At 46.3% G+C, this 13,734-nt stretch overlaps 1 protein-coding gene across 1 annotated transcript in view; it reads right to left on the bottom strand.

Annotated features, from left to right (window-relative positions):
• BPHL (biphenyl hydrolase like) overlaps positions 1-13,218 on the bottom strand; it is a 33,120-nt gene extending 19,902 nt beyond the window's left edge. Inside the window, exons 1-4 of the mRNA XM_025384001.1 lie at positions 12,780-13,218; positions 7,883-7,986; positions 4,114-4,280; positions 2,334-2,487 (exon numbers count right to left, since the gene is read on the bottom strand). Coding sequence (XP_025239786.1) covers positions 2,334-2,487; positions 4,114-4,280; positions 7,883-7,986; positions 12,780-12,973 — 619 coding nt within the window. The 5' untranslated portion in view covers positions 12,974-13,218. The remainder of the gene's footprint in view (positions 1-2,333; positions 2,488-4,113; positions 4,281-7,882; positions 7,987-12,779) is intronic.
• Positions 13,219-13,734: the final 516 nt, after the last annotated feature.

Raw genomic sequence — 13,734 nt, 5'->3', positions numbered from 1 at the left:
AAACACTCCTATGGAGGACAAACTATCATAAGAAGTTAGCGGCCTAAACCAGGAGGATGGGGGGAGGAAGAGAGGTGAGGATGACCGGAGGGGTAGTATGCACATGGTGACAACAGAAAGCATCGCAGTTCAATGAACAGGGCAAGGTGGGCAAATGAAGAGGGCAGAAGAGGACTCTGCCCTCTGCCCTCAAGGGATGCGTCTGGGGCTCTGCCTGGATGCCAGGTCATCTGCAGGCCATGAACTGAGATAGAGATTATGGGAAAGAACAAGTGGGCAGTGGTCAGTGAGAAGAATTTCAGTAGAGGGGGCCAGAATGGGCCAGAGAGGGAGATGGGGCAGAATGGACTAAAGAAGGGAGGAGAGGAGGATCCCTAGAAGCAGGGAATGCAGGTGGCTCTCTCCGTAAGTTTGGGGGAAAGAATAAAGAATGGGAAGATAGCAAATACAGGCAGGAGTGGCAACTTTCTGGAGGAAGAATTGTGCCCACTTTTGCAGGCTGAGAGGACTGACCCAGTGGAAAGAATTCAAGGACACAGGAGAGGGAGGAAGAACTCAAGGCAGCCTGTCCTAGAGGCCGCGGGAGGAGACAGATCCGTAACAGAGCGCAATGGCTTACTCTGCACAAGACGGACACCAGGCAGGAGCACAGACAGGACTGGCAACCACATCAGACTCACCGTAAAAGCTTCATATTCATTTAAAACACAGAAAGACTGTGAAGAACTACAATTCTACAATAGAACACTGCCACTAAGTAGCTTACTTCAAAGTCATGTGAATTGCAGGAGAGCTGAAAAACACTAGACTTGTGATATTCTAGCGAAGAGATCTGTACACCTTTTATGTAAAGGGCCAGAGTAAATACACATTTTAGGTTCTGCTGGCCAGAAACAAAATCAGAGACATTATGCAGATACTCACACACGAGGAGAGAAAATACCTGCCACACCTAGTCCTACGTGTCTGGGGCAGGCCATCTGGGATCCACTAGATCACACTCGGGACAAAAGCTAGTGGCCTGAGGAAGAGGGTCCTGGTGGGCCAGGCTGGCAGGTGGGGGTAGTAAGGTAATGCAGCTCAGGTTTACTTCTTGTCCCAGCAACGCCTAGATCCTGGTGCACCCTTCGCTCCTCCCAAGAGCCTGGTCATCTCAATGTGGGCAGCTTGCTGGAGACTAAGCAACTCCTGAGCTGCTGACTGAAATTCCATGACTAGGTGCCTACTCATTGCCAACAGTCACCCCTGTGTAGTGACCACCAGTGCAGGTCTGGGGCAGCAATGCTGGGTGATAAAGGGATACCCCAGCTTGGTCTCTGTGATTCACAGCACTAGCCGCCTTGATTGGTACATGGGCTGCACAAAAGTGGGAGGCAGGCTAGGTGTAACGCACAGGCTACAGTTCGCTGGCCCCTATTCCAGTGCCCGTAAAAACCTCAGGCTGGGGGTGGTGGCTCATGCCGGTAATCCCAACACTTTGGGAGGCCAAGGTCGGGAGTTCGAGACCAGCCTGACCAACACGCAGAAACACCGTCTCTACTAAAAAATACAAAATTAGCCAGACGTGGTGGTGCATGCCTGTAATCCCAGCTACTTAGGAGGCTGAGGCAGAAGAATCGCTTGAACCCAGGAGGAAGAGGTTGCAGTGAGCTGAGATCACGCCATTGCACTCCAGCCTGGGCAACAAGAGCGAAACTCCATCTCAAAAAAACCAAAACAAAAACAAAAAAAACTCAAAGACAGGCTTGAAGGACAACCTTAAAGCATGCAAACAGCACAGAAATTATTTTAAAAGGTTTCATATTTGAATCCAGTGATTCTTTTCCACACTCAACATTATTTTCTTTCCTCCCCCCATCTCTCTCTCTCTCACTCCTGTCACCCAGGCAAAAGTGCAGTGGCACAGTCATGGCTTACTGCAGCCTCGACTTCCTGGGCTCAAGAGATCCTTCTGCCTTGGGCTCCCAAAGTGCTGGGATTACAGGCATGAGCCACTGTGCCTGGCCTCACATTATTTTCAATGAGGTTACCAATAACACTTCACACCACCCCCTCCTTCCTTAAAGTTCATTATCAGTAGTAGTAAATGGAAATAGTGATTTTACTGAGCCTTTTCCTGAGCCATGAAGTTTCACTCCTGGAAATGGAAAGCTTTAAAACTCAGACTGGTTAAATTGCATTACTTTTCTGAGAACTCGTTATTATTCCTACCTGAGAGTTGAGAACTAGAAGCAGAAGAGATATGACTTGTCAACATATCTCACAACAAGAGATGAGATGCAGAGAGAGGGGAAGGATCTGCTGTCCCAGCATCTCCTCTTCGCAGAACCTACCCTCGTATATCATGCTGTCTTCGTCGGTGACGTAGGCATTGGCGCCCCAGATCACCATCTTGTGGATGTAAGACGGATATTTTGCAGCGGCAATGAGTGCGGTTATGCCTCCATCACTCCACCCCAGCAGAGAAACCTTCTTAAACTTCAGCGCCTATGATCATACGATAAAACGCATAGCACAAGTTATTGCTCCTGTCTGTTAAAAGAAACTGAGTCACTAATCATCAGAATCAATACAGGTGTGGGTCTGGAGTATCAATTAGTCAGAAAAAAAAAATCCTAGAGTCCACCATTTGATGACATCATGTTTTCTCTTAATTAGTTTTAGTGGAAATTGTCAAAAAACCTGAGTATATGGTACGGGTTTGAATTAGGAGGGAACTACATCTTCTGGTTGGATAAAAAGCTCAAGGAACTAGAATCAATGGAGACCAACTACTTAGATACGACAAATATAGCGTGCATGTGTATGTGTGAGCGCATATGCATGCCTGAGCAAGGACCTTGAGAACAGTTCCATAGATCAGAGAGGGGACCCTGAGCTCTGCTGGATGAAGTGAAGCAGGGTATCTGGTAAAGCAACTGTGGGAAGAACTGGCAAGAGCCAGGCTGTCAGGGAACAGCGTCATGGGGAGGTTATGCGAGCCCGCGGGTGAATCAGCCAGGGTCTGCACATGTGTTTGGCAGGGAAAATGGACAAAGATTACATCTTAGAGGGGCTGCCAAGAAGAAAGAATAGAATGACTGGAAAATTAAAGGTAAAGAATTAATATTAGTCCAAGATATTTGCTGCCTGGACCATAAAATGGTGTAACTACTCTGGCACTATCCTGTAAAATGAACATCTGGAACTTCTATCACCTAGCAAATTGTCTCCTGAATTTGTATGAAATTCTCCCAGGTGTGCCAGGAGCTCAGTCCAGCATGTCCACAACAATACTGTTTACAGTAGCAAAAAAATGAAAATGGCCACGAGCAACAGAACATTCACTGCCTGCTATTTATAACAGCAGAAAAAGACAACTTAAAAATTAAGTCAATTATCTACTATTAGAAAACTGGTGAAATAGGCCAGGTATGGTGGCTCATGCCTGTAATCCCAGCACTTCGGGAGGCTGAGGTGGGTGGATCAGGAGGTCAGGAGATTGAGACCATCCTGGCTAACACGATGAAACTCTGTCTCTACTAAAAATACAAAAATTAGCCGGGCGTAGTGGCATGTGCCTGTAATCCCAGCTACTTGGGAGGCTAAGGCAAGACAATCGCTTGAACCCGGGAGGCAGAGGTTGCAGTAAGCCAAGATCGCGCCACTGCACTCCAGCCTGGGTGACAGAGCAAGACTCTGTCTCAAAAAAAAGAAAGAAAATCGGTGAAATAAGATACAGTACACCATACAATGGAATAATATGTGCCTATCATACAACTAGTATAAATGCATATTGATTGACATGAAAGTTATTTCCTTGAAAAATTGTTCAATAAAAATAGTAAGTTAGAAAAACGTTAGGTGTAGTATGATGGCATCAATATGAAACTGCGTTTGTGATAGAATAAGACTGGCCAGAAAGCAGAGCCGCCGAGACTTGGTAGTGTCTCTGGAGAGCTGGACTGTGGACTATTCCCACTTTCTTCTTTATACCTATTTGAACTCTTTGAGTTTTCTATAGCAATCACATGGTATTATTTTGTAGAAAGATATAACAACAAGATTTAAACAAAATAAATGAACACAGGCCCAGCCACCCTTCCTCCGCTAGCCCTTCCCTAAGAAACCCACCTTCAACAAATCAACAGCATCTTTTGCATCCCTTTCAAAAAAGTCTGCTGGGAAATCGCGATCTGGGGGCCTGGAATGTCCATAGCCTCGAGGATCCCAGGCGACCACTGTGAAGAGCTTCTTATTGAGGTTCTTGAGCTGAGGTCCAAAATCTGTCTCTCCACTTCCTAAAAACAGCCACTTGGTTACCCTCAGGTGATCGCTTATCACCTGTCAAACACATTACAGTGAAAACAGAAGCAATAACAATCTTAAAGCAAAGTAACTAATTTCTACTCAAAGTGGTCAGAATATAATCAGGAAAGCAGCCTTGCAATGACTTAATCCATCTACTCAAAGAAAGGAGGCAGGCTAGTCGGGTGCGCCTGTAATCCTAGCACTTTGGGAGGCTGAGGTGGGCGGACTGCCTGAGCTCAGGAGTTCGAGACCGGCCTGGGTCTCTACTAAAATACAAAACAAACAAAACTAGCCAGGCGTGGCGGCGTGCATCTATAGTCCCAGTCACTCAGGAGGCCGAAGCAGGAGAATTGCTTGAACCCGGGAGGTGGAGGTTGCAGTGAGCCGAGATCCTGCCACTGCACTCCAGGCTGATCACAGAGCAAGACAGTCTCCAAAAAAAAAAAAAAAAAAAAAGGAGGCGGGCTTCCTTTCCCGGCGGAGCGCAGGCCCGCCTCCGACCTCCCCCTGGTGGTTATTTCGAGAAGGACAGAGGCCCTGGGTCTTCCTTTGGTTCTGTATTATTTCAGCACTTTCCAAACCTCTTTGGCTTAATCTTCCTTTCCTAAAGAAAAGAATTAATGAAATTGTATAGAAATTAATTTACAGATATGCTTCTGGTTTCTCTTTTCTTCTTAAAACAATGACTTACACATGAGAGGGATCTCTATAATATCTGCAAACAAATTTATGAGATTTGGTCCAAGTTATTCAAAGTGGAATTCTAAAATTCCAGATTTAAATTTTTTTTTTTTTTACTAAGCTAAGGTGAATAGCCTAAAGATTTTATTTTGTAGTTATAATTAAAAACCAGAAAAACTAAATGAAAACACTGAAATGCAGAAGAGGTGTGGAGGAAAAAAACCAAACCAGTTTCATCAGAAGAGTATGAAACAGCCTATGCTAAAAGGCGAATTCTATTAGCTTGGCCTGCTAGTCCACAGCCCACCACAGGGTCACTGTAGGTGTGGTGTGTTCACACCTACTGTGCACAGTGCAGAAGGCCACTCTCACAGAGCCCAGTCCAGGGGCAAGTCAGCATTTTATCAGTGAAGTCTGCTGATTTCTGAGGACTTCTATCTCAGGCCACAAATGACTACTAACCACTTTGCCTGATAAACTATATTAGAAAATGTCTTTCAAGGTGGTGCAGGATCATTTAACATCGTCAAGGCCTATCATTTTTCCTGGCAAGATATCTCTTTCTCGAGATCAAGTAAATCATCAGAAAATTCAAGCCAAAACCAAATGAATGGATCTCCAGCCCACATCTGCTGCTGTGCCCCCTGAGGCTTCTCTTCTGCCTCTGACCTGGAGGGTTCTGGCGAGGGAAATACCCTGAAGGAGGGGCAGGAGGTGAGAAGACGGGAAAAAAGAACAGTCTAAAAGACCAATTTCAGAAACAAGAAGGCATTTGCTCCTGGCATACACGTACACATTTGAAGACCAGTGCCAAGAATATAAAACTTTAAAAAGCGTTTAGGGAATATATGTACATAGTTATCAGCATGTGACACCTGAGAGGCTTGTGGGGAGGGGAACTGGGTGCTGAGGATAGGACAGGAGAGAGAATATCCTCTGGTCCATTTTTTTTTATGTTGGAATCATGCTAATATTTTACATAAACAAAAATTAAATTGGGGACAGGCACAGTGGCTCACGCCTGTAATGCCAGCATTTTGGGAGGCCGGGGCAAGTGGATCACCTGAGGTCAGCAGTTCGAGACCAGCCAGGGCAACATGGTGAAACCTCATCTCTACTAAAAATACAAAATTAGCCAGGCGTGGTGGCACACACCTGTAATCCCAGCTACTCGGGAGGCTGAGGTAGAAGAATCACTTGAACCTGGGAGGTAGAGGTTGTGGTGAACCGAGATCGTACCACTGCCTCCAGCCTGGGCAACAGAGTGAGACTTCCTTTCAAAAAAAAAAAAAAAAAAAATTAAATTGATAAGTTTTTAGCACCTGGACAATGACTGCAACACTGAAATAATGGAAAGCTAAGATGGGAAATGCTTTTACAGATAACTTTAGCTCCACATCAGCCATGAAGGTCAATGTCCTCATTCATCAGCTTAAGGCAAACAAAGGTGCCCAGCACCATTTGGACACATGCGCCTCGCTAGCTGCAGCGGTGCCACGGTCCGCTGAGGCTCAGTCAAGTGGAACCTTTTCAGCACTTCACTTTTCTTTTTTTTTTTTTTTTGAGACAGAGTCTCGCTCTGTCGCCCAGGCTGGAGTGCAGTGGCCGGATCTCAGCTCACTGCAAGCTCCGCCTCCCGGGTTTACGCCATTCTCCTGCCTCAGCCTCCCGAGTAGCTGGGAGTACAGGCGCCCACCACCTCGCCCGGCTAGTTTTTTGTATTTTTTAGTAGAGACGGGGTTTCACGGGGTTAGCCAGGATGGTCTCATCTCCTGACCTCGTGATCCGCCCGTCTCGGCCTCCCAAAGTGCTGGGATTACAGGCTTGAGCCACCGCGCCCGGCCAGCACTTCACTTTTCAAAAGAAACAAATCACAAAGAAATAAGTACAGTCAGCCTTCCTATCCACAGGTTCCACATCTATGGATTCAACCAACCTCAGAACAAAAATATTTGGGGAAAGAAATGGATGGTTGGGTCTGTACTGAATATGTACAGGGTTTTTTCCTTGTCATTATTCCCTAAACAATCCGAGATAACAATTATTTACACGGCATTTACACTGCATGAGATATGGTAAGTAATCTAGAGATGACTTAAAGTATACAGGAGGACATGTAGCTTCCATGCAAATACTGCGCTATTCTATATCAGGGACTTGAGGATCCTCGGATTTTGGGATCTGACGGCTTCCTGGAACCAATCCCCCATCGATACTGAGATTAAATATTAGGATTATTTTACCAAATCAAAAATAAAGCAACAATACTAATGCCCTTAAAACCAGATTTGGGATGTCCTGGAATCACTGGAAATTTTTCCCTTGAACTTTCTACATCTGAACTCCAGTTATGAAAATGAGACTGAGATCCAGTAGGTTTTATTATGGCCCATACATCGAGAGAGGGTAATATGCCAATCTAACTCTGATTTCTAACAAGATTTAAACTGAGTTTTTTTTCTTACCTCTTATTTTAACTGAATATATTATCAACCACAACAACTGACCAATCCACCCTAGTTTTAGCACTGAAAGTCCCACATCCTGGAAAATCCCCCCATGCCAGGCAAACTAGGATGACTGATTACCCACTCACCTTCTTCCTTTATCTATCCCTTCTTCCCACACCCCTTTCCTTGACCCCTGTCACCCTCCCAAATTATGGGCAACTGTGATTTCATAGTGTACTTGCATAGGAAAACTGGGTACTTTACTAAAGGAATAAAAAATTCAATTCTGAACAGCAGTAGAAAGTTACCTACCTTTCTAAGTCATTTAAGTTTGATTGTAGCAAATATTAAAACATTTCAGAAAAGCACTAAAACTAATAATCAACATTTGGCATCTAGTATTGTGAATGCATCATAGATTTTACAGCATGCAAAAGCATTCCATTAAAAAGTGTCCAGACCCAACATCCCAGGAAGTAGCAGGACTGCATGACCTCCCTCTCCAGTCTGCTGATAATGCAGTTGAACGCCATTCACAGCCACTTTGGCAGAGGTTACCGAGGTTCTAGAAGAGAAAAAACCCATCCCCACAGGGGGAAAGGGGAGACGGACGATTTCTTAGTTGATTCACAATTCCAGGTAGACAGGAGGAATAAGTGTTAGTGTTCTGTGCCACTGTGGGATGCTAACAATGAGAGATCTTTTCAAATAGCTAGAAGGAAGATACTGAATGCTCCCAACACAAAGAAATGAGAAATGTTTGAGACAATGGATATGCCGATTACACTGATCTGATCACTACGTTTTGTATGTATGGAAACATCACTGTATACCCCATAAACAGGTACAATTATGTCAATTAAAAAATACAACTTGAGAAATGTTTAAAAATGCACCCCCAAAGGAAAATCATTTAATTTAAGATGATAAAACTGTCTTTGTATACGAATGAGTCGCTTCCACATCGCCTCGCAGGCTCCTTGGGTTATTCTGATTTTTCCAATTCTGAACAGTGACATGAGTTTGAATCTTCTTTACTAGACTGCCAATCTGAACTGTACTCTCATGCTTGAATATGCCATTGTGACCAGCCTGGGGCTCACCCTACAAAAACCCTAGCAGGCTTGCTGAATCGGCCACAGAGGCTCATGGCACACGCTGGTGAGCTGGAAGCTGAGGGTACTCAAGTGCAGGCTGGCATGGAGCTTGGTGCAGTGAAATAAGGGTGGACATCGGGACAAAAACCCTGGAGCCCTCGTCTGCACCTCAGCAGACCCAGAGGACCCACCCAGACCTTCAGCAGCCTTGGTGACATTCCCAAAGATGAGATTGGGCTCAAGGTCCTGATCTCCAGGCTGTTCCTTAGCTGTAGGGTATCCTGTGTTGTCTGGCCTGCTGCAGGAGGGCCATAGTCAAGACTGCCCATCTGCACTGATAAGGCCTACTGTTTTATAAAATGTTAAAATATGTCTGTGTCAACTACTAAGTAGCCCTGTCCATAAGCCTCCATCTCAAGAGCCTCCTTCCTGCCACTCACCCGCCTTGGCCTAAGACCTCCTAGGATCCAGCATCTAACTGGACCACGCTTAGTACAGGACAACGCCTCAGGACAGGCACAATGCCGGTGTCTGTCCTGCCTGAGTTATGTGTGCTGTGCAGGTGTTCTGATTAACCTCTCCTCAGCTGCTCTTCCAGGAGCGCCAGACTGTCCTGGGATATACACCAGTGGGGCACGCAGATGGCCCCGCACCAGGACCCACCAAACTTCCCACAGATGACTGAGTGAAGCACAGGAGGAACATGATGGCAAGCCAGGACAGATGCCAGAAGGAGGCGCTCCTCTTCTCCTGGTGGAGTGCCAATACAATGAAATCAACCACCATCTCCTTTTCTTTTTTTTTTTTCTTGCTCTGTCGCCCAGGCTGGAGTGCAGTGGCGGGATCTCAGCTCACTGCAAGCTCGGCTGACGGCAAGCTCCGCCTCCCAGGTTCCCACCATTCTCCTGCCTCAGCCTCCCCAGCAGTTGGGACCACAGGCGCCGCCATCACGCCCCGCTAATCTTTTTGTATTTTTAGTAGAGACGGGGTTTCACCATGTTAGCCAAGATGGTCTCGATCTCCTGACCTCGTGATCCGCCTGCCTCGGCCTCCCAAAGTGCTGGGATTACAGGCGCGCCCGGGGCATCTTTTTCTTTTACATACTCCCTACCCCTACCTCTGCCCTTAGTCAAAAGATAACTGAAACACAGCCCTTTTGAAAACACGAGGTCCTGTTTTCTCTTTTGGTTTAATCTTATTTGCCAATCTCAAGTAAAAAAGAAACAAACGTGGAAACAGATGTGTTGAATACAGATACATCTAATCTTCACACACAATTTCTGGAAAAATAAAAAACAGAGTTGGGTAGTAATAAGTCTGACCAAACTCTAAGCTCCTTATCTACAGAAATATTATTAGAGGGGCATCAATGAAGCCAGCAAACAACGGCAATACTGACCCTGCCATTTACTTATTATGATTCCTGCCCTATTCCTCTGAGAAATTCATTTCTATGGTTAAGATTGCTTTGGATCAGCCGGGCGTGGTGGCTCACACCTGTAATCCCAACACTTTGGGCGCCCCAGGCGGGTGGATCACGAGGTCAGGAGATCGAGACCATCCTGGCCAACATGGTGGAACCCCGTCGCTACTAAAATACAAAAAAAATTTGCTGGGCGTGGTGGTGTGTGCCTGTAATCCCAGCTACTCCACAGGCTGAGGCAGGGGAATCACTGGAACCCAGGAGGTGAAGATTACACTGAGCCGAGATTGTGCCACTGCATGCCAGCCTGGCGACAGAGAGAGACTCCATCTCAAAAAAAAACTGCTATTACAATATTATATGTTCAGTATTTCTTTTGTGTATGTTTTGCAAAGTAGCCTATAATAAAGTATTTGCTACCTTCAGGGCTTGAATTTACATGAATCTTGATGAATTATTTTTACATTTCTTATATATTGTACTATTATATAAATATTCCCATTGTGCCTACTAATTACTTCATGTTTATTATATCCCCAGGCTTTTACATTCATTGTTTCAAATGCTCACAAAAACGCTGCAAGGCAAGAGGCTCAGAGAGGTTGAACAATCTGCCCACATTCACATAGCTAGGAAGTGGCCACGGGGCCATCAGAACTCCAGAGGCCATGATTCCTCTCTAACCTCATGGCTGAACAGAGTCCTAAGAGGGCTCAGGCACTGGGGCCACACTCTGACTGCCAGATACAGTGTGGTGCAGGCGTCGGCAGGACAGTCTCTGATTCTCTGGCAGGGCATCCCAAGGTTGAACTTGGAAAATGTTTTTTAGGAAGATTGTTAGGTTATGTGAATTATTAATATCTATAACTGTACATAATACACAATTTCAGGTAGAAAAGGTTTTTTTTGACTTGACCCAGGAATAAATCACCTTGCAGATTTTGAAATAAGGGTCAAAGTTCCAAACAGCAGACTTACAAACAAGTTTTTGGAACACAAGTCAATTGTAGGTTGGGCACTGGCTATTCTGAAGCTAAGTTTTTACATGAATCCTTTTACCTACTGACACTGAGCTACAGCTGCGTTTCAGGATTAACTAACACCACTGCTTGTTTTTCCAGATTATATGTCATATCAACTTGCAGCTGCATGTATAAAATGGCAGTACGAAATTCAGAGAAACCTGTTTTTTCCGAGATATTTTAGGAAGAATGACCTGCAATGCAACTCGGTGAATGGGGCCTTCCTCAACCATTAAATAACCTATCAGAATTATATTGGTAGGCTGAGAGCGGTGGCTTACGCCTGTAATCCCAGCACTTTGGGAGGCCGAGGCGGGTGGATCATTTGAGGTCAAGAGTTCGAGACCAGGTTGGCCAACATGGCGAAACCCCGTCGCTACTAAAAATACAAAAATTAGCTGGGCATGGTGGCGGGTGCCTGTAATCCCAGCTACTTGGGAGGCTGAGACCACGAGAATCGCTTAAACCTGGGAGGCAGAGGTTGCAGTGAGCAAGATCACACCACTGCACTCCAGCCTGGGCAGTAGCGTGAGAGTCAGTCTCAAGGAAAAAAAAAAATATATATATATATATATATACACACATATATATGTACATATATATATATGTACAATTACAGTAACCTTACTTATTTCAATGCCTTTCTACAAACAGGAAACGGAAAAATAATCATCTTCACTGATAATTTATACAGCTGTAGCCATTGACATGTTTTTCCATCTATCAAAATAGCCCTGACCATCTTATAATAATTCTAATATTAAAGGAGCTAGTCAATTGCAATATGAAATTTTAAAAGTTGGTCAGTTTTGCCCTCTTTTCTCCTTCTAAATCAAGTTTTCAAACTAAAAGTTTCTATGTTGGATCAAGTAAAGTTCTAAACGCTGTGTACCTATCTAGTATTGACTTCATGGAAATAGCCCATCAATAGTCAACTGTGCACATGCACTGTGTACGTTCGTTGTATACGTGCGTTTGCATGTGTGTAGGGATGTATGTAGACAATAAAGTAAAACAAGCTTCATGCAGCTGTATCCACATTTCTGCCCAGTATCTCTGGGGACCAAGAGCATTCATTTTCAAGACGGAAGGTCAGAAATTAATCCAGTTTTTTGTTATTGTTTTACCTGAAATGGGGGAGAGGTGGGACGACAAATGAGAATAAAGCAGGTTCCTGGGCATCTCCACACATCTAGATCAGATCCTCTGGGAGTGACGCCCAGGATTCTGAATTTTCACAGTTCCCAATGTGATTCTTTTGCACATTAAGGTACGAGATCAGCAAGCAAAGAGAAGACTTAGGGCTCTCGGGACCCGTGATTAAGGCCTTAGAGGTACTAGAGAGCTAATGGGCACAGTCATTCTCAGGCTGATTTCTGACATAGGAGGAAGAAGAGATTACTGTCCTTATGCCCTTACAGTGTGGACTCTGGACAGAGCAATGGACTAATAAGGGTGTTGGGATTCTAATCCGTGCTTCGTCACGGGTGAGTCTATACTACGGGCAAAAGTATCTCCCTGGGTCTCTCTGGTCTGCACACTGAAGGGGCTGCACTCCACGGCCCAAGGCCTCTACTGCTCCGGACTCTTTGAACTTAGGCTGACCGAGGCGCATGCACGATCGAGGGACTCGCGCACCAAGCGCGGCTGCACCCCATGATCGGGGTCTCGCGGCACAAAGGGCGGCAGGGCGGCCGGACCTCGCCCACGCCCAGTGCCCACACGCCCGGAACTCCTGCGGTCGGCACGCGCCCCTCCCGCCGCCCCTCGAGCGCGCGGATGCTGGGGATCCCAGGGGCGGGGTGGCCGCCATTACCCGAAGGCGGCCGCGGGTCCGGCCCGTGGGACGTGGATCCCGGGCTTCAGCGCCGAGAGCAGCAGCCGCAGCCGCAACACGCCTCGGCCACCCAGCACAGCCACCATGGTCACAGGTCGCGTCGCCGTCGGGAGCGCGCATGCGCTGAGACCCGGGGCGGTCCGCGGCCCACTCCGCCCGCCCCGCCGCTCCATCCTGCTTTGCCCTCTACCCTTCCGGCCCCGAAGCCCCGCCCCGCCGGGTGCTTGCCTGTGGGCAACCGAAACTCGGCTCGTGGTTTCCCAGTCCTGGAACTGCCTGCATCTGCATAGACCGTCCCCTCTCGTGCTGGCTCTGGCTCCCGGGCTGAGTGTCCCAGTCGGCGCTGCCCCGCCCCCGCTCGTCGCCTCAGCAACCGTGGCCTTTCCAGGAGTCGAGGCCGCCAACCATAGCGCCCTCGCTGGGTGGGCGTCCACGCGGGGCTCCGGCTCTAGGCTGGCTACTAACGGTGGAAGTGTATTTGCTTTTCAGAGATGATGAGATCTAAATTTTCTTTATACAACTTCACACCCATTAGGACGGCTGCTAGCAAAACCCCCAGAAATTATTGTTGGTGTAGATGTAGAGAAATTGAAGCCCTTGTATATTGCTGTTGGGAACGTAAAATGGAGCAGCCACTGTGATGGACAGTACTGTCGTTCCTCAGAAAATCAGTTATATGATCCAGTATTTTCTTTCCTGGGTATATAACCCAAAAGAATTTAAAACAGGGTGTACAAGAAGAAATGCTTTTACACTCATGTTGACAGCATGGGCTATTCACAATAGCCCAAAGAGTGGAAGCAATTTAAGTGTCCAAAAACAGATACACGGATAAACAAAATGTTGCCTGTGCGTGCAATGGAGCATTTTTTAGCCTGAACAAAGAACGAAATTCTGACACATGCTATTACATGAATCTGGAGGGCACTATGCT

The sequence above is a fragment of the Theropithecus gelada genome, chromosome 4, assembly GCF_003255815.1.
Source record: "Theropithecus gelada isolate Dixy chromosome 4, Tgel_1.0, whole genome shotgun sequence".
Taxonomy (NCBI): Eukaryota; Metazoa; Chordata; class Mammalia; order Primates; family Cercopithecidae; genus Theropithecus; species Theropithecus gelada.
Note: the sequence above shows the minus strand (reverse complement) of the source record. Positions and strands in the feature narration are given on the sequence as shown.